This window comes from Antechinus flavipes, chromosome 2, assembly GCF_016432865.1.
Source record: "Antechinus flavipes isolate AdamAnt ecotype Samford, QLD, Australia chromosome 2, AdamAnt_v2, whole genome shotgun sequence".
Taxonomy (NCBI): Eukaryota; Metazoa; Chordata; class Mammalia; order Dasyuromorphia; family Dasyuridae; genus Antechinus; species Antechinus flavipes.
In genome coordinates, this window is record NC_067399.1 from 358,198,387 (window position 1) to 358,224,928 (window position 26,542).

Genomic DNA, 26,542 nt, shown 5'->3' on the forward strand with positions numbered 1-26,542 from the left:
ATACAATATATGTGTGCAGAACCGAACAGTTTTCTTATTGCACAGGGAGAATTAAATTCAGAAGGTATAAATAACCCGGGAAGGAAAACAAAAATGCAAGCAGTTTATATTCATTTCCCAGTGTTCTTTCTCTGGGTGTAGCTGCTTTTGTCCATCTTTGATCAATTAAGGCTCTCTTTATCGAAGAGGTCCACTTCCATCAGAATACATCCTCAAACAGTATCGTTGTTGAGGTATATAATGATCTCCTGGTTCTGCTCATTTCACTCAGCATCAGTTCATGTAAGTCTCGCCAGTCCTCTCTGTATTCATCCTGCTGGTCATTCCTTACAGAACAATAATATTCCATAACATTCATATACCACAATTTACTCAACCATTCTCCAATTGATGGACATCCTTTCATTTTCCAGCTTCTAGCCACTACAAACAGGGCTGCCACAAACATTTTGGCACATACAGGTCCCTTTCCTTTCTTTAGTATCTCTTTGGGGTATAAGCCCAGTAGAAACACTGCTGGATCAAAGGGTATGCACAATTTGATAACTTTTTGAGCATAGTTCCAAATTGCTCTCCAGAATGGCTGGATGTGTTCACAATTCCACCAACAATCTATCAGTGTCCCTGTTTTCCCACATCCCCTCCAACATTCTGTATTACCTTTCCCTGTCATTCTAGCCAATCTGACAGGTGTGCAGTGGTATCTCAGTGTTGTCTTAATTTGCATTTCTCTGATTAATAATGATTTGGAGCATATTTTCATATGTCTATATATAGTTTCAATTTCTTCATCTGAGAATTGTCTGTTCATATCCTTTGACCATTTTTCAATTGGAGAATGGGTTGATTTCTTATAGATTAGAGTCAATTCTCTATATATATTTTGGAAATGAGGCCTTTATCAGAACCTTTGATTGTAAAAATGTTTTCCCAGTTTGTTGTTTCCCTTCTAATCTTGTTTGCATTTGTTTTGTTTGTACAAAAACTTTTCAATTTGATATAATCAAAATTTTCTATGTTGTGCTCAATAGTGATCTCTAGTTCTTCTTTGGTCATAAATTCCTCCCTCTTCCACAGGTCTGAGAGGTAAACTATCCTGTGCTCTTCCAATTTATTTATAATCTCATTCTTTAGGCCTAGGTCATGAACCCATTTTGACCTTATCTTTGTATATGGTGTTAAGTGTGGGTCAATGCCTAGTTTCTGCCATACTGATTTCCAATTTTCCCAGCAATTTTTGTCAAATAATGCATTCTTATCCCAAAAACTGGGGTCTTCGGGTTTGTCTAACACTATATTATTAAAGTTATTGGCTGTTTTGTCCTTTGAACCTAAACTATTCCATTGATCAACTAGTCTATTTCTTAGCCAATACCAGATGGTTTTAGTAACTGCTGCTTTATAATATAATTTTAGATCTGGTACAGGTAGGCCACCTTCATTTGATTTTTTTTTTCATTAATTACCTTGAAACTCTTGACCTTCTGTTTTTCCATATGAACTTTATTGTTATTTTTTCTAGTTCATCGAAGTAGTTTTTTGGGAGTCTGATTGGTATAGCGCTAAATAAAAAGAATAATTTAGGTAGTATTGTCATCTTTATTATATTTGCTCACCCAATCCAAGAGCATTTAATATTTTTTCCAGTTGGTTAGATCAGACTTAATTTGTGTGGAAAGTGTTTTGTAGTTTTGCTCATAAAGTTTCTGATTTTCCCTTGGCAGATAGATTCCTAAATATTTTATACAGTCAGTAGTTACTTTAAATGGAATTTCTCTCTGTATCTCTTGCTGTTGGATTTTGTTGGTGATGTATAAAAATGCTGAGGATTTATGGGGATTTATTTTGTATCCTGCAACTTTGCTAAAGTTATGAATTATTTCTAATAGCTTTTTAGTAGAATCTCTGGGGTTCTCTAGGTATACCATCATATCATCTGCAAAGAGTGATAGTTGGTTTCCTCATTGCCTACTCTAATTCCTTTAATCTCTTTCTCGACTCCTATTGCAGACGCTAGTGTTTCTAATACAATATTGAATAATAATGGTGATAGTGAGCAACCTTGCTTCACTCCAGATCTTACTGGGAAAGGTTCCAGTTTTTCCCCATTGCATATGACGCTTAAAATTGGTTTTATATATATGCTCCTGACTATTTTAAGGAAAAGTCCATTTATTCCTATACTCTCAAGTGTTTTTATTAGGAATGGATGTTGGATTTTATCAAATGCTTTTCTGCATGGTCATATGGTTTTTGTTTGTTTGCTTATTGATATAGTCGATTATGCTAATAGTTTTCCTAATATTGAACCAGCCTTGCATTCCTGGTATAAATCCTACTTGGTCATAGTGTATTATCCTGGGGATGATTTTCTGTAATCTTTTTGCTAATATTTTATTTTTCAGCATCAATATTCATTAGGGAAATTGGTCTATAATTTTCTTTCTCTGTTTTCAACCTACCTGGTGTAGATATCAGTACCATGTCTGTGTCATAAAAGGAGTTTGGTAGGACTCCTTCAATCCCTATTTTTTCACATAGTTTATAAAGCATTGGAGTTAATTGTTCTTTGAATGTTTGGTAGAATTCACATGTAAATCCATCTGGTCCCGGGGATTTTTCTTTTTTTGGATTAATAGCCTGTTCTATTTCTTTTTCTGAAACAGGACTATTTAAGCAACTTACTTCCTCCTCTAATAATCTGCAAAGCCTATATTTTTGGAGGTAGTCATCCATTTCACTTAGGTTATCAAATTTATTGGCATAAAGTTGGGCAAAGTAATCCCTTATTATTTCTTTAATTTCCTCTTCATCAGTGGAAAGTTCTCCCTTTTCATTTTTAAGACAACTAATTTGATTTCCCTCTCTCCTTTTTCTAATCAGTTTTACCAAAGGTTTATCAATTTTATTGGTTTTTTCATAAAACCAACTCTTGAGTTATATTTATTAGTTCAATAGTTTTTTTTCTATATTATTAATTTCTCCTTTTATTTTTAGAATTTCAAGTTTAGTAATTGATTGGGGGTTTTTAATTTTGGTCTTTTTCTAGCTTTTTAAGTTGCAAGTCCATCTTCTCTTTTTCTATTTTATTCAAGTAAGCCTCTAAGGATATAAAATTTCTCCTTATTACTGCTTTGACTGCATCCCATAAATTTTGATATGATGTCTCACCGTTGTCATTATCTTGAGTGAAATTATTAATTGTGTCTATAATTTGCTGTTTCAAGCAATCATTCTTTAAGATGAGATTATTTAGTTTCCAATTACTTTTTGGTCTATTTACACCTAACTTTTTGTTGAATGTAGTTTTTATTGCATTGTGATCTGTAAAGAAAGCATATACTATTTCTGCCTTCCTGCATTTAATTTTGAGGTCTTTATGTCCTAATGGTCAATTTTTGTGTAGGTTCCATGAACTGCTGAGAAGAAAGTATACTCCTTTCTGTCACCATTCAGTTTCCTCCAGAGATCTATCATACCTAATTTTTCTAATATTCTATTTACTTCTTTAATTTCTTTCTTATTTGTTTTGTGATTTGATTTATCTAAATCTGAGAGTGAAAGATTCAGATCTCCCAGTATTATAGTTTTGCTGTCTATTTCTTCTCGCAACTCTCTTAACTTCTCTTTAAAGAAGTTAGATGCTATACCACTTGGTCCATATATGTTTAATACTGATATTGTTTCATTGTCTGTAGTACCCTTTAGCAAGATATAGTTCCCTTCCTTATCTCTTTTAATTAGATCAATCTTTGCTTTTACTTGATCTGAGATAAGGATGGCTACCCTTGCTTTTTTGACTTCACCTAAAGCATAATAGATTCTGCTCCAGCCTTTTACCTTTAGTCTGTATGTATCTCCCTGTTTTAAATGTGTTTCCTGTAAACAACAGATTGTAGGGTTCTGACTTTTGATCCAGTCTGCTATCTGCCTCCTCTTTATGGGAGAGTTCATCCTATTCACATTTACGGTTAAAATAACCAATTCTGTATTTCCTGCCATCCTAATATCCCCAGATTATACTTTTCTTTTTCTTGCCCTCCTCCCCTTCTTCCCTAGTATTAAACTTATTGATCCCACTAATGTCACGCAGCTCTCCCTCTTTAATATCCCTCCCTCCTCCCTTTGAATCCTTCTTTCTTGTACCCTTCCCTTATTACTCTTTTTCCTTCTCCCTTTTCCCCTCCCACTTTTTAATGAAGTGAGAGAAGAATCTCTGTAAAACAAATTATGTCAATTGTTTCCACTTTGAGCCAAGTCTGATGAGAGTAGGATTCACACAATGTTCCTCCCCCTCTCTAAGTTCCCTCATATATGATAGGTTTTCTTTGCCTCATTGTCGCATGTAATTTCCCTCTTTTTATCTCCCCTCTTCCCTTTTTCTGACACTATCTCCTTTCCATTTCTACTTCCCTTTTTTATATTATATCGGTAAAATCAAATTATACATATGGTTTTTATGTATATCCACAACAGAAATACAGTTCTCTAGAGTTCCTTTTACCTTTTTCTACTTCTCTTGATTCCTGTTGTTGGAGATCAAATTTTTTGTTTAAGTCTGTTTTTTTCCTTAGAAAAAGATGGAATTCCTCTATTTCATTAAATGGTCATCTTCTTCCATGGAAAAAAATACTCAGCTTAGCTGGGTAGTTTATTCTTGGCTACATTCCAAGCTCTTTTGCCTTTCAGAATAGCTGATTCCGGGCCCTTCGATCCTTTAATGTTGAGGCAGCCAGATCTTATGTGACCCTTATTGTGGCACCTCGGTATTTGAACTGTTTTTTCCTGGCTGCTTGTAAAATTTTTTCTTTAGTCTGAAAATTGTGAAGTTTGGCCACAATATCCCTTGGAGTCTTTATTTTAGGGTCTTTTTCAAAAGGTGTTCAATGAATTCTTTCAATTCCTATTTTCCCTTCCGGTTCTATTACTTCTGGGCAGTTCTCTTTGATGATTTCCTGTAAAATAGTATCTAGGCTCTTTTTTTCATCATAATTTTCTGGTAGTCCAATGATCCTCAGGTTATCTCTCCTAGATCTATTTTCCAGGTCTGTTGTTTTTCCAAGTAAATATTTGACATTTTTTCCCCACTCTTTCATTTTTTTTGGTTTTGCTTGACTGATTCTTGATGTCTCAATGAATCAGTTATTTCTATTTGCTCAGTTCTGATTTTTAGTGAGTTATTTTCTCCATTAGCTTTTTTTACTTCTTTTTGTATATGTCCAATTGAGTTGTTTTGCTCTATGGAATTTTTTTTCCATTTCACTAATTTATTTTTTTTTTTTTAGTGAGTTATTTTCTTTTTCCAATTCGCAAATTCTGTTTCCCTGCACTTCTTGGGAGATTTTATCTTTTCCAATTCACATTTTAGGAAGCTGTTGCTCTCTTGCATAGCTTCTCTTTCCTTTCCCCATTTTTCTTCTAGTTCTCTTTTAAGGTTTGTAATAGTCTCCTCTAGGAGAGCCTTTTGTATTGAGGACCAACAATTGTCTGGAGACTCTCTGCTATTAGTTTCTTCTGGGTTGAAAAGCTGTTCTCTTTCTGTATAGAAACTATCAATTGTTCTTTTGATTTTTTTATTCATTTTGTTAAAGTCTGTATGGTCTGCCTTCAGGGTCAGGAGGTTACCAGCTTCCTCTGCAGAGCAATGAAAGGTGTATGGACGGGTAACTGTCCTGCCAGCCAGCTACAAAAAGCAGAGAGGTACTGGAGTGCTCTGGGAAAGAATTCCCCACCTGGGAGTAACTCAGGCCTACAGGGCTGAGCTGGGAAAGTACCCTGCAAAGAACCCCAGCTGTGTGAGATAACAACTCCCCTGAGGCTAGAGGCTTAGCAGTGAGAGTTTCACCACCCCAAGCCAAAGCCTGCCCTGGGGTTATGAGTGATAGCAGCTGAACAGTGAATGGATTTGCAGGAACCAGAAGTGTCTGCCTGGGAAGCACAGTCACCTGGGGAGGTTCTATTGCCCCAGGCAGAGCCCCCCCACTATGCCAATTAGAGGCTGCCCGGGCTGTGCTCCCCTGCCATACAGATTTGTAACTGCCCCTGCAAAAGCCCCAAACTGCGGGATGTGGGATGTGACTGCAGGGCTGCCTTAAAGTCTGCCTGAGTAACTTCTGGTTTTGAGGGGTTACAGCCAGATCTCGTTAGGTTCTGGCGTTTTTTAGAGGACCCTCTGTTTTAGGCTTTAATTTCTCTGCCAGTTTACTGCTTTGTAGTCAAGGCAGAGCAGTTAGCCTATAGCAGAGTAGTCTCTATAACTTCTCCAGCCACAGTGATCACCCCCGCCCCTGCTGTGCTCAGGACACTAGCCTCTCCCTGCCTGTGTTAGTCTGTTCCTGGCCCCTCAGGACAAACCTTTCCTGGCGAGTTTCCAGATTGACAGGCTGGTAAATTGTAGTGCTTCTAGTCTTCATGAATTTAAGCAGTGAAGAGCTATTTTTGAGGCTGGATTAAATAGTTGGTCATGAGGGTAATGAGAGGAGCTTAGAAAGTCGTGTGTGCCTTCTCCACCATCTTGGCTCTGCCCTCCTCCTCTGAGGTCTTGATGCTCCCCTCTCAAGTTAATTCAGCCGAACTCTCTCCAAGAGCTTCTGTCTGTTTCTTATATACGAGAGAGTGGGGTTGTGGGATACCTCCCAGCATGCTCTCTGGCCCTAAGAGCTTCAAGGGAGGTGTGAATTCGGATATCTTATACTAAATCCTGAAATCTCCCAAAAATGTGAATTTCAATGAGTAAAGGTATGAACATAAGCATTGTATCAATTAGTTCTACTTGATACCTTGTTTTAGGAACTGGCCCAAAACATCTCCTTGTAAGATCAGATCAATGATACTGACCCATGCTAAATTAGATAATTATTGTCTCTATCAACTCTAATGTCTTAGTTTGTAAAGATTCCAACAATAATGATTTGGAACACCTTTTCATATGAGTAGAAATAATTTCAGTTTCATCATCTGAAAGTGGTCTGTTACTTTCCTTTGACCATTTATCAATTGGAGAATGGCTTGATTTCTTATAGAGTCAGTTCTCTATATATTTTGGAAATGAGGCCTTTATCAGAACTTTTAGCTGTAAAAATGTTTTCCCATTTATTGAATTCTTTCTAATCTTGTCTGCATTAGTTCTGTTTGTACAAAAAGTTTTTAACTTGATATAAACAAAATTTTCTATTTTGTGATCAATCTCTGATTCTTCTTTAGTCACAAATTCCTTCCTCCATCACAAGTCCTCAGACTTGTAAATTATCCTATATGCCTCTAATTTATTTATAATCTTATTCTTTATGGCTAAATCATGGACCCATTTTGATCTTATCTTGGTGTACAGTGTTAAATGTGGGTCCATGACTAATTTCTGCCATAGTAATTTCTGATTTTCCCAGCAGTATTTGTCAAATAATGAATTCTTATCCTAAGAATTGAGATCTTTGGGTTTTTCAAACACTAGATTGTTATAGTTATTAACTATTTTGTCTTGTGAACCAAATCTATTCCACTGAACAACTAATCTATTTCTTAGACAATACCAAATGGTTTTGGTGACTGCTGCTTTATAAGATAAGTTTTAGATCAGGTACAGCTAGGCCACCTTCATTTGATTTTTTTCTTATTTAATTCCTTTGAAATTCTTGAGTTTTTATTCTTCAAGGTGAATTTTGCGGTTATTTTTTCTAGGTCATTAAAATACTTTCTTGGGAGTCTAATTGGTATAGCACTAAATAAATAGATTAGTTTAGGTAGTATTGCCATTTTTATTATATTCGCTCAGCTTATCCAAGAGCACATATTTTTCCAATTGTTTATATCTGACTTTATTTGTGTGGAAAGTGTATTGTAGTTTTGCTCATATAGTTCCTGCCTTTCCTTTGGCAGATAGATTCCCAAATATTTTATACTATCAACAATTATTTTAAATAGAATTTCTCTTTGTATCTCATGCTGTTGGAATTTTTAGTGATGTATAAAAATGCTGAGGAATTATGTGGATTCATTTTGTATCCTGCAACTTTGCTAAAGTTATGAATTATTTCTAATAGCTTTTTAGTAGAATCTCTGGGGTTCTCTAGGTATACCATCATATCATCTGCAAAGAGTGATAGTTTGGTTTCCTCATTGCCTACTCTAATTCCTTTAATCTTGTCTTCATTCCTTATTGTTAAAGCCTGCATTTCTAATACAGTTTTGAATAGTAATGGTGATAGTGGGCAACCTCGTTTCACTCCTGATCTTATTGGGAATGGTTCCAGTTTATCACCATTACATATGATGCTTACTGATGGTTTTTAATAGATGCAACTGATTATTTTAAGGAAAAGTCCATTTATTCCTATACTCTCTAGTGTTTTTTACTAGAAATGGGTGTTGGACTTTATTAGATACTTTTTCTCCATCTATGGAGATCATTATGGTTTTTGTTAATTTCGTTATTGATATAGTCAATCATGCTAATGATTTTCCTAATTTTGAACCAGCCCTGCTTTCCTAGTATAAATCCTACTTGGTCATAGAGTATTATCTTGGGGATGATTTTCTGTAATCTTTTTGCTAATATTTTATTTTAGATTTTAGCATCAATAGGGAGATTTAGCAATAATTAGGGAGATTGGTCTATAATTTTCTTTCTCTGTTTTCATTCTATCTGATGTAGGTAACAGTATCATGTTTTTGTCATAAAAAGAATTTGGTAGGACTCCAATCCCTATTTGTTCAAATAGTTTATATAGCATGGGAGTTAATTGTTCTTTAAATGTTTGGTAGAATTCACATGTAAATGCATCTGGTCCTGGTGAATTTTTCTTAGCTTGTTCTACTTCTTTTTATAAAATGGGACTATTTAACCAATTTACTTCTTCCTCTGCTAATCTAGGCAACCTAGATTTTTGAAGGTATTCATCCATTTCATTTAAGTCATCCAAATTTATTGGCATAAAGTTGGGCAAAGTAACTCCTAATTATTGCTCTAATTCCCTCTTCATTAGTGGCAAGTTCTCCCTTTTCATTTTTAAGACTAACAATTTGATTTTCCTCTTTCCTTTTTTTAATAAAATTTACCAAGGGTTATCTATTTTGTTGACTTTTTCATAGAACCAACTCTTTTTTTATTTACTAATTCAGTAGTATTTTTACTTTCAGTTTTATTAATCTCTCCTTTTATTTTTAGAATTTTGAGTTTAGTGTTTGATTGAGGGTTTTTAATTTGCTCTTTTTCTGGCTTTTTTTAGTTGCAAGCCAAATTCATTGATTTTCTCTTTCTCTATTTTATGGAAGCCTCTAGAGATATAAAATTTCCCCTTATTACCGCTTTGGCTGCATCCCATACATTTTGGTATGTCATCTCATTATTATCATTCTCTTAGGTGAAATTATTGAGTGTGTCTATGATTTGCTGTTTCACCCAATCATTCTTTAGGATGAGATTATTTAGTTTCCAATTACTTTTTGGTCTATTTTCTCTGGCTTTTTATTGAATGTAATTTTTATTTCATCATTCTGAAAAGGAAGCATTTAGTATTTCTGCCTTTCTGCATTTGGATTTGGGGTCTTTATTCCTAATATATGGTCAATTTTTGTATAGGTTTCATGAACTGCTGAGAAGAAAGTGTCCTCCTTTCTGTCTCCATTTAGTTCTCTCCAAAGATCTATAATACCTAATTTTTCTAATGTTCTTTAACTTATTTTTATTTATTTTGTGGTTTGATTTATGTAATTCTGAGAGTGCAAGGTTGAGATCTCTCAGTATTATAGTTTTGCTATCCATTTCTTCTTGCAGCTCTCTTAACTTCTCCTTTAGGAATTTAGATGCAATACCACTTGGAGTATATGTATGTTTATTATTGATACTGCTTCATTATTTATGCTACCTTTTAGCAAGATATTGTTTCCTCCCTTATGTCTTTTAATTAGATCAATTTGCTTTTGCTTGATCTAAGATAAGGATGTCTACTCTTGCTTTTTTTACTTCCCCTAAAACATAGTAGGTTCTACTCCAGCCTTTTACCTTTACTCTGTATGTATCACCCTGCTTTAAATTTGTTTTCTGTAAACAACATATTGTAGGAATCCTACAATTCTGGCTTTTAAGTCAGTCTGCTATCCATTTCTTCTTTATGGGGGCGTTTACAACTTCACAGTTTTGGTTAAAGTTATTATTTCTATATTTTCTGCCATCTTGTTAACCCCAGAATATGCTTTTCTCTTTCCTTTCGTCCTTATCCCTCTCCCCAGTATTAAATTTATGAGCACCAGTTGCCTCACATAGCCTTTCCTCTTTAGCATCCTTCCCCCTTGGAGTCCCTCCCCTTAAACCTTTCCTTTATTTTATTTTATTACATTTTATTTTTTAAAATAACTTTTTATTGACAGAACCCATGCCAGGGTAATTTTTACAACATTACCCCTTGCATTCACTTCTGTTCCTATTTTTCCCCTCCTTCCCTCCACCCCCTCGCCCAGATGGCAAGCAGTCCTTTACATGCTAAATATGTCACAGCATATCCTAAACACAATATATGTGTGCAGAACCATCCAGAGATGAGTGTAGTCAGGTCTCCAGATGCTCTAGCATTTTGAGATTATAGTCTTTAACTTCTGTGTTTATAGCTTTTTTGCTGATCTACTGCTTGTTCTACAAAGCCTATCTGGAAGTCCAATTTCCCTTAATAAGTTTTTTGACCTCTCTGGTCCAAGATGGCTGCTTCATGTTCTAAACTCATGGTGTAATGAAATGACAAATGGACTGGGATTGGGACCCACTACGCTAATCTTGACTCTGTCACTAAGACATTATATGATTTTGACTAAATCATCTAAACTTTCTATGTCTATATTTTCCTAGCATGAAGAGTTGGACTAGCAAAAGTTTGCTTATGACTAATATTCTGTGATCTACAGTATTCACTGTTTTGTGACATTTAGTCTACTGTCGTTCTCTTCACTGTTTCTTTTGCATAGTCTTTTTCCTAATAAGCTTTGAATTGCTAATTTGTTGTTATTTAATTATTTTAGTCATGTCTGTTTCTTCTCAACCTTATTTGGAGTTTTCTTGGCAAAGATAATAGACTGGTTTGCTATTTTCTTCTCTAGCTCATTTGGCAGATGAGAAAGTTGATACAGATAGGATTAAGTGACTTGCCCAGGATCACACAACTATTAAAAGTCTAAGCCAGATTAGAACCCATGAATATCAGTCTTGCTAACTCCAGGCCTGCTACTCTATTCCCTGGACTTGAAAGGGCAAGATCTTTAACAGGACAAAAGGATAAGGAACTAGAAAGAAGAGCACAATGTAGCAATATAGAATTGAAATATTTCACCAATAAGTCAACAATGGGAAGGGTGGAGAGTGTAGACAATGTAGGGGTGATGGACTAAGAAAGAACTGAGGGATAAGAGTATTTGAAAATCAGTGAGGCCATTGAACAAGGTATAGAATTTTGAGAAAGACGGAGAGATGGAGACTACAGGTTATGATGAAATAAAATAATTTCAGATTTCATTAACATGAATGTGGAACACTTGTGACTGATGAAAAGATCAATGACCATCTCTGTAACTCTAATGAGGTGTTATGAGTGAGCTGAGGAATTAGGAGCTAAGGTATTTGAGGGAGTATCAATATGTATGTTGAGGTCCTCTAGTGTGAAAGCAGGAGCTGGAGAGGAGAGAAAATTGTGAATCATGCTTTGAAGAAGAAAAGAGGATACCCTCCAGGTCTGTAGATAACCACTATCAGAATTTTGATTGGGTAATAAATATGGATTGAATGAATCTCAAAGGAGGAGAGAATACTGACTGATAATGGTAGAGGGAAAGCCTAAAAGTAGAAACAGAAAATAAGGAATATTGCAACTCCCCAACCTTCACTAATGAGTGAAAGGGTAAACCAACACTGGAAAGAGTAACAAGGTAATCTGTGTCATTAGGGTCAATCCAGATCAGTGACTTCAAGAATATGGAGGGAGTCAGAAAAGAAAATGTTTAAGAACAAGTCCAATGTGTTACTTTTGGAGCAAGCATTCCAGAAAGCATTGTAGAAGGGTTGAAAAGCTTTAGAAAAGAAAGTGGGAGAGGGGAATAAGGAGGGGAGGAGTGGGAGAGGTCAGTGGGAAGTAGAGAAGGGGATCTAACCACTGTACTTGAGTTTTCAGAATGATTGGGATGGGGTGAAATAATATTAATTATTTCAAATGAGTTCAGGTCCAAAAGGGGTTAGTTTTGAGTGGAGGTATCCCAAAGCCTCAGGTGATTGTTTGTTGTTAGAAAACCATGAGAGGTGGTTGATATGTGTGTGAAGGGTGGCAAACCCTTTGGAGCTATAGGTAGTCACATTCTTTAGAGCAGAGGAAATCTTGAGACTTATTAATTGTACAATTCTGAACAAATCATTTAACCTCCTTGAGCTTCATTTGTAAAATGGAGATGAACCATGTAACATTGTACATACCACCCACTTCTCTGGGCTCTATCTTCTATGATAAAGTAAAGGAATTAAACTAGATGATTCTAAGGGACTTTCCAGTCTTACATCCTATTATCCAATGGTATTGGGTGATATTTTCAACTCTAGTTTTTTAAAAGACTCAGAAATAATGTTCAAATGGCAATTTTCATATCACTGGATTCTGCAATCCTTCTATAGTGACAAGCAAATTTCCAGTAATTCAGGGCATGGAAGACTAATTTTGGGGGACTGATCATATACTTATCCGAAAAATGAAGTTAAGTGGAGGGAGAAGTAAATCAGAGATTGGTCATTGGTTCTCTTACCCATCCCAATGGTTCATTTTTCCACTTTTAAATTGTAACCTTGAATAATCCCTGGTGTAGTCTGGTCCCTATAATCCTAAATGGAAATACAGAAATATTTCATTTATAATAGAGTGGAGTCATTCAAATACAAGAAAGACATATTGGCTCTTCAGATAGATATTTTATCACTTGACCTGGATATATTATCTTTGTAATAACCATCATAGAGTCATTTAGTAAGACTAATTAGAAACAATTTTTGGTGGTAGAGGAATGGACGTAGGGAACTTAGTGAAACCCAAACTTGTTGAGGTCAGAACTCATTGGGTCTTTGTTGTAAATAGAATGGCCACTAAATAAACATACAATTTTGCTCAAGAGAGATATCTCACTAACACTACCAAGCACAACACCTACTCATAGAAGTTCCTGGCTCTAAAACACACACAAAAAAAGCCTTCTATATATTGAGATAAAATCCTTACCAGTATTTTTATATGTTATTAGATTTGTTATCTCTTTGATATGAATATATATCATACTTTCTCATATGTTTTTGAATATGTTTTGTTATCTCCTTGATATGAATATATCATATTTTCTCACTAATTGTAATTAGTTATATGTATTATGGTTTTATTCTCATTAATTGTTTTGGTTATATGCTTGCATATATTTGTCATAAGTTCATTTTCTCTTAGTTTTTTTTAATACTGTGACTGTCAGTAGATCATATGAGCTGTCCATGTCTTGCAGCATGACAAGCTCATTTCCTTTCCAATTCTATTACATGCAATAAAGAGCATATATTATCATTCTTAACAATCTTAAGAATATAAGACAAATTATCGTGTAAGGAAGGTTGACAATGAATATCCACCTTGAACTTTGTTGGGCTACCTTAACTAAAAACCAATGGAATTCTCAGATGTTCCCAGGGAAATGAAAAAAGGAGAGAAAAGACAGATGTTATTCTTTTTATTTCCACAAAAGCAATTTCATATCCACCACTGCCCCAAAGGGAGTGTTAATGCCCTGTACTATGTTAACTCTGAGGGAAAAAAAAACAGAGCCCCAAATCTTTTGCTTTCTTGTTTTTTGGATAGAAAAAAGAGATAGAGACAGAGATAGATGATAGATAGATAAAACAGAGATAAGAAGTTTCTATCTTACCCAGAAAGAAGTGAGGTCAAGAGGAAGACAGTTCAAAAGAACTGTCTTGAATCTCTGCTCACTACTTCTATTTGAGTGATAAGATAACAATCCCCATGCCAGCTCCTTAGTCTTTCTGAAGGCAAAAGGCAATGTTTTATCTTAATGCTTCAAAGTCTTTCAAAAATATTTAATTTTATAGAATAAAATAAGTATTTCCATTATGTAGTACAAACAAAAAAAAATTGTACAAGGAATTGCAAATCTGTTACAATTTGTTATTCCTTTCAAATTTACTACAAAATTATCATGTAGATAATTTTTTTTTCTTTTTTATTTCTTCCCAATCTGTTACAATTTGTTATTCCTTTCAAATTTACTACAAAATTATCATGTAGATAATTTTTTTTTTCTTTTTATTTCTTCCCACTCTGTTCTACTCCAGAGATAACTATGTATAATTATTCTATACATACTTTCTCTAGATGCAGATAACATTTTTATTCATATGTCCTTTATAGTTAGTTTGGCTCTTTATAATACACAAAATAATTTCTTGGCTTACAGTCATTCTTAAAAAGCAATAATGTTGCTATTACTTTATACAATGCTCACTTACTGTGTCCAACAGATATAGATAGTTTAATAATTCAGGGCAAATTTCCAGATTGCTTTCCAAAATGGTTTTATCATTTTATATTTCCATAAACAATAAATTAGTGCCCAATTTTTCCACATCCTCTCCAGTATTTGTCACTTTCCCCTGATATCATTTTAGCTAACCTGGTCCAGGTCTGAAGGGCTCTTCTTCTCTAATCAAAAGAGGGCTGCTCTATTAATATGTAGAAAGTTGTTTCTTTGGTCCAATCAGTCTTCCTCTTTAGAACCCACTTTCTTGGCTTTAGATAATGGGAGAAGGTATAGTGCAATGTCCTTTTCTCCTTTCAAGAAAGGTAGTAGGTAGTTAGATGCCATTTGATAATTTATGACATTACCAAGGATGATTGAATAGGCAAGTTCATGGCAATTCAATAAACATTTATTTAAAATGCCCATATGTACAGAAGCCTATTTCAGGTGCTGGAAAGTGGCAATGTAAAAGAATATTAAGGCCAAGATATTTTTCAAAGGTTCTATTGGGAATTCATTGTTCCATAACCTCCACATATTGAAGCAGGTAATCTCTTCTGTAGAATCATTTCATGTGAGGGCTCTTTTTATGGGATTTAGGATTGGCTTAGTAATATTTTTCTTTTGAGGTGAATTTACTCTCAAAGCTACATGTGAAAATGTAGTTTGTTGGGAGAGTGGCTGCCTAAGAATGAAATGGTGACTTTGACCACAGGATTATATGGCTTGTGATACTGAGATGGAGTTCCTTCTGTGGACACAAGCCATCCTAATAGCACTATACATCACTATGACAAAGGTTAGAATTGGAGAAAACTTGAGCTGAAATGAAAGAATAGAATTTTGATTATTTGAACAGTTGAAAGTGGCATTACCTCAAAATCTTTATTGCCTGGCAAATTGCAAGCTGGAATGAAATTGTTTCAAAAATGTATATAGAACATTTTTTGTTCTTTATACAAAAAAAAAACTTTTCTACAGCTGTGATAGTCATTTAGCTGCATTTAGGAATGCATTTCTATCTACACCACTTTGAGACAGGCTTTGTTCTCAGCCTAGAGTTCACAGCCTGGGAGGTCAGAGAAAGAGAATTGCTTATTGGTTTCCTCCACTTCAGAAGTAGAACATTTATCCAATATGTATCTTTGTGTGACGTGATGGAAGGAAGGCTAGATTTGAAATTATAAGACCTGGGTTTGAATCCAAACTTTTCAATTTTCTAAGTCACCATGGGCAAATTACACAATCTTTCAGACCCTTGATTTCTGAATCTGTAAAAGGAGTGGTTTGTTTGAAATGGTTTCTTAGGTTCCACAGATTTAGAGCTGGAAAATATCTCAAAGGTCACCCAATTTCACCCTCTCATTAATCCTATGATTCCCTCAATCCTAGCTTGAGGATATGGTGGTTTAATGGAAGCATCACTGTACTGAGTTTGAATCCTGCCCTGATAATTACTGTGTAATCCTGTAATCTGAGGCTTGGTTTCCTTACCTAGAAAATGGAGATAATAATATCACCTGTTTTAGAGAGTTATTATGAGGATCAAATAGAAAATGTTTTGAAAATCTTAATTGTATCTATACATGACAGATGCTATTTGTCTCTCCTTCCTCCCCTCCCTCCAGAATGCATACTTTTTGTAAAAGGATTATTTTATTTACTTTATTTGTATTCCTAGAACCTTGTAGAGTGATTGACACACAGGAAGTTCTTAATGAATTTTTTTGATTGATAATGATGCTTGCAAAAAAATAAAAGGATGTCCCATTATCTTGGTGAAGCTTAATTCAGTAACCAATGAGTTTTTGAGTTAATTTTTTTCTGGATCATTAACATTTCTATGTCTAGCATTTCTTCTTTCCCTGTGAGATGGTGGAAATGTGCCTAGAAGCCATCTCTGGGACTGCAAAGAATGGTCAAATGATTCCCCCATTCATGATTCTTGATCCACTGAAGTTATAATTTAGTAATTTGGTTCTTAGAAAGTCACTTTCAAACTTCTACCTAATACTGTGCATAATTTACATTTGCTCTACCTTAGTTTCTTAGGATGGCAGGAAAAGTAATTGAGAGCATATGAGGGGGATAGGGGTTTGCTTGATTAAAAACAGAAAGCTCTTAGGTTTTATTATAATAAGTGTCTTCCCTTCCCACAATTCTATCAAAGAAAAAATTCTCAACCATTTGGTGTTTTGGTTAACTTTATTTTTCTTTTTTGTGTGTGTATCTCTGTTTCATAATTTCAGACAAAAGAAGGGGACTGTGGCCCACAAACACCAGACTGAAATTTCAAATGTAGTCAAGTGCAAACCTTGCACTGCTTCAGCTCACACTGGTCTTGTCTGTGGCTCTGATGGCCACACCTACACCTCTAAGGTAAATGCTCTTTGTTCTCTAAAGTTTTTTTCCATTATCACTGTTATTCTAATTAAACATCTAAAATATTTCATGGCATATGGGCTGAATCAAAAGAAACTTCCATTTCACATATCATTTTGTCGATAAGCACATATATGTACATAGATACAGATATACACATATGCCACCTTTATCATACTTGAATTTTATGTATCTGTGTGCAACAGATAAACAAATAGAGATAACCTTGCACAGGATAGTCAGATAGGCCAAATGAAATTATTATGTCACATAAGCCAAAGCATAGGTGCCTTGGAATGGAAGGGGACAAAGGGAGAATAACTTATTTCAATGTAACAGATCAGAAAGATTCATCATGGTTATTACTTCATGAATGGATGTGAGCAATTTTTTTAAAGTCATGAACACTTCAGAACTGTTTACATAATGGGAAAGAGGATGTTTAATATCTGTGGATCAGCATTGCCATCCTGTGCTGCTGGTCTGTTGAAAATGAGCCTAAGATGCTGCTATCATTTATAGGACTGCACTTTTGGTTTTAAAGAAAAAAACTAAAGACAGATTTGTCAAGAATGGGATGAGACAGTAGGATCCACAGATATCTTTATAGGCCCTTGAAATCCCTCTTCTTTTTCTTTGCCAGAAAATTAGTGATGACAAATGAGAGTCAAAGTATGGTAGTGCAACAAGTTGGAGAAATGTGGATATTGAGGGAGAGAGACTTGGGTCTAGGAAAGGCATCACAGAAGTCAGTAAGTTGTTACTTTCTTGCATAACTTCTATTTCCTTTCCCCATTTTTCTTCTAGCTCTCTTTTAAGAATTTTAATAGTCTCTTTTAGGAGAACCTTGTGTACTGGGGACCAGGTTACATCCCCCTTTGAGGTATTGTCTGGAGACTGTCTGCTATTAGTCTTCTTGGGGTTGAAAACCTGCTCTCTTTCTGTATATAATCTATTGCTCATCTTTTCAATTTTTTTACTCATTTTTTTTAAAGCCTGTAGGGTCTGCCTTCAGGGCAAGGACATTACCAGCTTCCTCTGCAGAGTAGGAATAGATGTATAGACAGTAGCTGTCCTGCCAATGGTCTGCAAAGAGTTAGGTGTAGGAGTGCTCTTGGAAAAAAGTTCCCCACTAGAAGTGACTAGACCTGAATATCACAGTTGAGCTGTGTAAGTGCCCAGTGAAGAACCCTGCTGTGTGGATTAGCAACTGCCCTGGGACTACAGGCTGAGCAGCTAAAATGTCACTACCCCAAGACTAAGCCTGCTTTGGGATTGTCAGTTTTAGCAGTTGGCCAACTAGTCCCATACAGCACCAGAAGTAGTTCTGCCTAGGAAAGCACAGTCACACTGCAGAAGTTCTATTGCCCCAGGCCAAGGCCCACACTGGGCAGATTAGAGGCTGCCTCAGGCTATGCCCCCCTGCTGTACAGATTTGTGACTGCCTCTGCCCATGCTGCAGAATGCAGCTGTACAGCTGTGCTGTGGTCTGTGCTGAGTCACTTCCAGTTTTGGGTGGGTATAGCCAGATCTTGTTAAGTTCTGGTGTTTTTTAGAGTACCCTCTACCTTTGGCTTTAATTTCTCTTCTGGTCTACTGCTTTACAAACAGAGCAGAGGAGTCAGCCTATGGCAGAGTTGTCTCCATAAATTTTCTAACCACAGAGGCCAAAACCACCTGGTCTGCTCAATATGCTAGCCTCTAATTCTATCCCTGTTTGCGCTGGTCTGTTCCCGCCACTCAGGACAAACTGTTTCTGGAGATCTTCCAGATTATCTTTGGCTGGTAAGTTGCTGCATTTCCAATCTTTGTGAATTTTACCAGTTAAGTGCTATTTTTGAGGCTGAATTTAATAATTGGTAGTGAGGGTATGAGAAAGTTCAGAAAGTCACTTATGCCTTCTCTGCCATCTTGGCTCCACTCCATGGTCATCCTATTTACTTTCAATTCTACAAGACTGATAAGAAGCAGTGCCTAGTGGGAGAATAAACCAAATGATACCAGTGAACTAAGCTTATGTTCCCTGGTCCATGTAGATGATTTCTTTACAGATTTTAAAGTATCTTCATTCTGATTTTTTAAAAATTGAAATATCTAAGATAATGGAATCATGGAATGTTAGAGCTGAAGGGAACATAGAATTGTGGATTTGAAGTTGAGATGGATTTCAGACATCAGTCCAATTTTCTCATTTTTTTATAGATGAAGAAACTGAGGCCAAAACAGGATAAGTGACTTGCTGACAATGATGCTTTTGCAAGTGTCATAGTCAAGGCTTTTGATTTTTTTATTTAGTGTTCTTTCCATTTCTCTTTTTGCTATACTGCCTTCTACTTCTACTGCCTCTCATTCATTGACAATGCATTTAGTAAGTGCTTCCTGTGTGTAGTGATAATGTTAATGGTAATGATGAGATACTGCTCATATTTTCCTAGACTTTTGTAATTTGAAATGTACTTCAAATTCATTCTCTCTTACTTGACCCTTACATTATCCATGAGAGGTATCTAATACAAGTAAGATTATCTGCAGTTTACAAATTAGGAATTTGAGGCTCTCAGTGAAGTAAATTGGCCCTCTCTGTGGATCATATAGCTAGTAATGATCATATTGATATATTGTTAATGACAAACCCTAATCTTTTGGCTACACTGGACTCCCTTTGTAGGTCAGTTCTCTGATATTTCTGAAAGGCTGACCAGTGTCCTGATAACAATTGGGAAGAGAAGATTAATCTCTGTGCAGAGTATTTCATTGGGATTCTTAAAACATATCAGGAGCAGAACATTCAGAAGCTTTTTCTTTTAAAAAATGTTTGCTTGTCTCCCTTTACCCAAATAGACTGCCACAGCTTATATTTTAGGTGTCTTGCTTGAAATGTCTGGGTTCACTTTTAATTTATTTTTTTTATATTTTTGTTTTTTATATAAATTTTAATTTTAATATAATGGTTGACTTTCTATGGTGCTTAGGATTTCATGTGAAAAAATATGATGTTTTCAGTATGCCATGGTGTCCTGTTTTATAAAGGTACCATTCTGACAGGCTGTTGTGGCAGCTGCTCTTTAGAAGAGATACCTTTCTTTATGATGTATAAGGACCTACTGCATCCTCTTCCTAGTAAATTGTCTAAACATAAAATAATGGATAACTGGTCACCAGGTAAAGAGACAGAAATAATAGCTATTTGTGTCCTCTAGTCTGTTGGAATCCTTACAAAGTGATAAGTCAATTGCCTAATTTAGCATGGTACTTAGCAAATTCTCTAGCTCACTAATGTATTTAAATACTCAATGGAGTTTTGGGATATTCACAAGTCAGTATTCAATATGAGAGTCACAAGTCTACTTCTGGCAAAGAAGGCAGAGAGGAGGCACACAGCTGTGTAAGCTCCGCGTAGCTCCATGTTTTCTCTCAGAATCCATTTCATTACAAGCCTCTGAATTAATGCTTGACTGAAAAAAAAAAAACAACACAAATAGTTACAAAGAGAAGACATCCTTGAAATTCACCAGGAGAGGTCTGATTTTGCTTGAAGGCAGGGACGGTTTTAAATCAGGCGCAGGCTGAGGGCAGGCAGTGGCAGCGAGAGCCCAGCAGGCAGCTCACAGCCGAGCAGACTGGAGGGGGGTGGGGAGTGATCGCAGCCGTCTCTGTGGGGAGAGCTTTGCTATAGAATTGGATACTTTGCCCTGGCAGCAAGCCAGCAGCCCAGCAGAGAAGCTAAAAACACCACAGGTGAAGAATACAACCCCAAACAGCTAGAATCTCTTGGGACCTGGCCACCCCTCCCCCACAGTGTCTCAGCACGCTCTCAGAGTCTCAGAGTACAGGCGCAGGACAGCCATCGCTGTCCTGCTAGTGCCTCCCAGCTGCCCCACCTGCGCCCTCCCACCCCGTAGTCTGTACAGGAAGTTTGGTAACACCACCCAGCCTCTCCCCACAAAAAGGCAGATTCCATTGAAGAATCTTGTTTTCTTTGCTAGTTTGTCTTTGATTCTTCTCTGACAAAATGAGCAAAAAATTGAAAAGGACCTTAACCATTGACAGCTTCTATATGGATAGAGAGCAGACTCTAAATATTGAGGAGACTAAAAAGGAGGAGATCATCTGTTCCTCAGCACAGATGAATCTCATAGAACAATTTAAAAAGGTTCTCACAAGAGAGCTAGAAGAAAAATGGGAAAAAGAGAGGGAGGTTTGGCAAGAGAGTCTGGAGAAGTCATCTCACTCAATTAAAGACAGGAATATCCATTCCTGGATAAAGGAATCAAATCCTTGAAAAATAGGTTTAGTGAACTGGAAACAGAAAATAGTTTTCTAAAAAGTAAAATTGGCAAAATGGAAAAAAATTCCATAGAACAAAAGAACTCAATAGGACAATTAGAGAAAGATATAAAAAAAGTGAGTGAAGAAAATACTTCATTGAAAATCAGAATCGAACAAATGGAATTGAATGACTCGAGGAGACAAGAAGAATCAGTCAAGCAAAAGAAAAAAAAAATCAAATAATGGAAAAAATGTTAAATATCTTTTTGGGAAAACAACAGACCTGGAAAATAGATCCAGGAAAGATAATGTGAGAATTATGGGACTCCCAGAAAAATGTGATGAAAAAGAGAGCCTGGACACTATTTTCCAGGAAATTATCAAAGAGAACTGCCAAGAAGTCATAGAAACAGAGGGTAAAATAGACATTGGAAGAATTTATCGATCACCTACTGAAAGGGACCTAAAATCAAAACACCAAGAAATATAGTAGCCAAATGTCAGAACCCTCAGATGAAGGAAAAAATGCTGCAAGTGGCTAGAAAAACCCAAATCAAATATAGAGGAACCACAATAAGGATTACCCAGGATCTAGCAGCATCCACAATAAAAGACTGAAAAGTCTGGAATATGGTATTTCAAAAGGCTAAGGAACTTGGTATGCAACCAAAAATAACTTACCCAGCCAAAATGAGCATTTTTTCCCAGGGGACAAGATGGTCATTCAACGAAATAAGCAAATTTCACCTATTTTTGATGAAAAAAAAAACAGAACTTAACAAAAACTTTGATCTACAAACTCAAGAGAACTCAAGAGAACTCAAGAGAAACCTAAAAAGGTAAAAAGAAATCTTGGGAACTATATTTCTGCTATAAAGATGTATAAAGAATACATGTATACCTTGCTCTAGAAACAAGAGGTGGGAAGGACATTCACTTCTAATCTTGTGTGCATTAGTTTTGTTTGTACAAAGGCTTTTTAATTTGATATAATCCAAATTTTCTATTTTGTGATCAGTAATGGTCTCTAGTTCATCTTTGGTCACAAATTTCTTTCTCCTCCACAAGTCTGAGAGATAAACTATTCTATGTTCCTCTAATTTATTTATAATCTCGTTCTTTATGCCTAGGTCATAGACCCATTTTGATCTTATCTTGATATATGGTGTTAAGTGTGGGTCCATGCCTAATTTCTGCCATACTAATTTCCAATTATCCCAGCAGTTTTTATCAAATAATGAATTCTTTTCCCAGAAGTTAGGGGCTTTGGGTTTGTCAAACACTAGATTGCTATAGTTGACTATTCTGTCTTCTGAACCTAACCTTTTCCACTGATCCCTTGCTGTTGGATTTTGTTGGTGATGTATAACAATGCTGAGGATTTATGGGGATTTATTTTGTATCCTGCTACTTTGCTAAAATTATGAATTATTTCTAATAACTTTTTAGTAGAATCTTTGGGGTTCTCTAGATATACCATCATATCATCTGCAAAGAGTGATAGTTTGGTTTAGTCATTGCCTACTCTAATTCCTTTAATCTCTTTCTCGACTCTTATTGCAGAGGCTAGTGTTTCTAATATGATATTGAATAATAATGGTGATAGTGGGCAACCTTGCTTCACTCCAGATCTTATTGGGAAAGGTTCCAGTTTTTCCCCATTGCATATGATGCTTAGAATTGGTTTTATATATATGCTCCTGACTATTTTAAGGAAAAGTCTATTTATTCCTATACTCTCCAATGTTTTTATTAGGAATGGATGTTGGATTTTATCAAATGCTTTTTCTGCATCTATTGAGATGATCATATGGTTTTTGTTAGTTTGCTTATTGATATAGTTGATTATGCTAATAGTTTTCCTAATATTGAATTAGCCCTGCATTCCTGGTATAAATCCTACTTGGTCATAGTGTATTATCCTGGGGATGATTTTCTGTAATCTTTTTGCTAATATTTTATTTAAGATTTTAGCATCAATATTCATTGGGGAGATTGATCTATAATTCTCTTTCTCTGTTTTCAACCTACCCGATTTAGGTATCAGTACCATGTCTGTGTCATAAAAGGAGTTTGGTAGGACTCCTTCAATCCCTATTTTTTCACATAGTTTATTTAGCATTGGACTTAATTGTTCTTTAAATGTTTGGTAGAATTCCTTCCCTCCACCCCTCCCCTAGATGGCAAGCAGTCCTATATATGTTAATTATGCTGCAGTATATCTTAGATACAATATATGTATGCAGAACCGAACAGTTCTCTTGTTGCACAGGGAGAATTGGATTCAGAAGGTAAAAATAACCTGGAAAGAAAAACAAAAATGCAAATAGTTCACATTCATTTCCCAGTGTTCTTTCTTTGGGTGTAGCTGCTTCTGTCCATCATTTATCAATTGAAACTGAGTTAGGCCTCTTTGACAAAGAAATCCACTTCCATCAGAATACATCTTCATACAGTATCATTGTTAAAGTATATAATGATCTCCTGGTTTTGCTCATTTCACTTAGCATCAGTTCATGTAAGTCTCTCCAAGACTCTCTGTATTCATCTTGCTGGTCATTTCTTATTGAACAATAATATTCCATAACATTCATATACCAAAATTTACCCAACCATTCTCCAATTGATGGGAAAAGGAAAAAGAGTAATAAGGAAAGGGTACAAAAAAGGGGAAGGTATTCAAAGGGAGGAGGAAGGGATACTAAAGAGGGAGAGCTGCGTAATGCACGTGGAAGAAATAAGTTTAATACTAGGGGAAAAGGGAAGGAGGACAAGAAAAAGAAAAGTATAATCTGGGGATATTAGGATGGCAGGAAATACAGAATTGGTTATTTTAACCATAAATGTGAATGGGATGAACTCTCTCATAAAGAAGAGGCGGATAGCAGACTGGATCAAAAGTCAGAACCCTACAATCTGTTGTTTACAGGAAACACATTTAAAACAGGGAGATACATACAGAGTAAAGGTAAAAGGCTGGAGCAGAATCTATTATGCTTCAGGTGAAATCAAAAAAGCAAGGGTAGCCATCCTTATCTCAGATCAAGCAAAAACAAAAATTGATCTAATTAAAAGAGATAAGGAAGGAAACTATATCTTGCTAAAGGGTACTATAGACAATGAAGCAATATCAGTATGAAACATATATGCACCAAGTGGTATAGCATCTAACTTTCTAAAGGAGAAGTTAAGAGAGTTGTGAGAATTAATAGACAGCAAAACTACAATAGTGGGAGATTTCAGTCTTGCACACTCAGATTTGTGTAAACCAAATCACAAAACAAATAAGAAAGAAATTAAAGAGGTAAATAGAATATTAGAAAAATTAGTATGATAGATCTCCAGAGAAAAATGAATGGTGACAGAAAGGAATATACTTTCTTCTCAGCAGTTCATATAACTTGCACAAAAATTGACCATATATTAGGACATAAAGACCTCAAAATTAAATGCAGGAAGGCAGAAACAGTAAATGCTTTCTTTTCAGATCACAATGCAATAAAAACTACATTCAACAAAAAGTTAGGTGTAAATAGACCAAAAAGAAATTGGAAACTAAATAATCTCATCTTAAAGAATGATTGGGTGAAACAGCAAATTATAGACACAATTAATAATTTCACTCAAGATAATGACAATAGTGAGACATCATACCAAAATTTATGGGATGCAGCCAAAGTGGTAATAAGGGGAAATTTTATATCCTTACAGGCTTACTTGAATAAAATAGAGAAAAAAAGATCAGTGAATTGGGCCTGCAACTTAAAAAGCTAGAAAAAGACCAAATTAAAAACCCCCAATCAATTACTAAACTTGAAATTCTAAAATTAAAAGGAGAAATTAATAATATAGAAAGTAAAAAAAAAACTATTGAAGTAATAAATAAAAGTAAGAGTTGGTTTTATGAAAAAATCAATAAAATTGATAAACCTTAGGAAAATATGATTAGAAAAAGGAGAGAGGGAAATCAAATTAGTAGTCTTAAAAATGAAAAGGGAGAACTTTCCACTGATGAAGAGGAAATTTAAGAAATAATAAGGGGTTACTTTGCCCAACTTTATGCCAATAAATTTGATAACCTAAGCAAAATGGATGACTACCTCCAAAAATATAGGCTTTGCAGATTATCAGAGGAGGAAGTAAATTGCTTAAATAATCCCATTTCAGAAAAAAAATAGAACAGGCTATTAATCAGCTCCCTAAAAAAAAATCCCCGGGACCAGATGGATTTACATGTGAATTCTACCAAACATTCAAAGAACAATTAGCCCCAATGCTTTATAAACTATTTGAAAAAAGAGGGAATGAAGGAGTCCTATCAAATTCTTTTTATGACACAGGCATGGTACTGATACTTAAACCAGGTAGGTTGAAAACAGAGAAAGAAAATTATAGACCAATCTCCCTAATAAATATTGATGCTAAAATCTTAAATAAGATATTAGCAAAAAGACTACAGAAAATCATCCCCAGGATAATACACCATGATCAAGTAGGATTTATACCAGGAATGCAGGGCTGGTTCAATATTAGGAAAACTATCAGTATAATTGGCCATATTAATAACCAAATTAACAAAACCCATATGATCATCTCAATAGATGCAGAAAAAGTATTTGATAAAATCCAACATCCATTCCTATTAAAAACTCTTGAGAGTATACGAATAAATGGACTCTTCCTTAAAATAATCAGTAGCATCTATTTAAAACCAGTAGTAAGCATCATATGTAATGGGGACAAAGTGCAACCATTCCCAATAAAATCAGGAGTGAAACAAGGTTGCCCACTATCACTATTACTATTTAATATTGTATTAGAAATGCTAGCTCTGGCAATAAGAGTTGAGAAAGTGATTAAAGGAATAAGAATAAGCAATGAGGAAACCAAAGTATCACTCTTTGCTGATGATATGATGGTATACTTAGAAAACCCCAGAGACTCTACTAAAAAGTTATTAGAAACAATCCACACCTTTAGCAAAGTTGCAGGATGCAAAATAAACCCACATAAGTCATCAGCATTCTTATATATTACTAACAAAACCCAACAGTTAGAGTTACAAAGAGAAATTCCATTTAAAGTAACTACTGATTGTGTAAAATATTTAGGAATATATCTGCCAAGGGAAAATCAGAAACTTTATGAGTAAAACACTTTTCCACACAAAGTCTGATCTAACCAGCTGGAAAAATATTAAATGCTCTTGGATTGGGTGAGCAAATATAATAAAGATGACAATACTACCTAAACTAATCTATTTATTTAGCAGTATACCAATCAGACTCCCAAAAAACTATTTTGATGATCTAGAAAAAATAGCAACAAAGTTCATATGGAAAAACAAAAGGTCAAGAAT

At 35.3% G+C, this 26,542-nt stretch overlaps 1 protein-coding gene across 2 annotated transcripts in view; it reads left to right on the forward strand.

The window, feature by feature from the left end:
• Positions 1-26,542, forward strand: part of SPOCK1 (SPARC (osteonectin), cwcv and kazal like domains proteoglycan 1) — a 349,554-nt gene that overhangs the window by 208,179 nt on the left and 114,833 nt on the right. For both annotated transcript variants that reach the window (XM_051978132.1, XM_051978133.1), the window contains exon 5: positions 16,782-16,911. In XM_051978132.1, the coding sequence (XP_051834092.1) occupies positions 16,782-16,911 (130 nt within the window). The remainder of the gene's footprint in view (positions 1-16,781; positions 16,912-26,542) is intronic.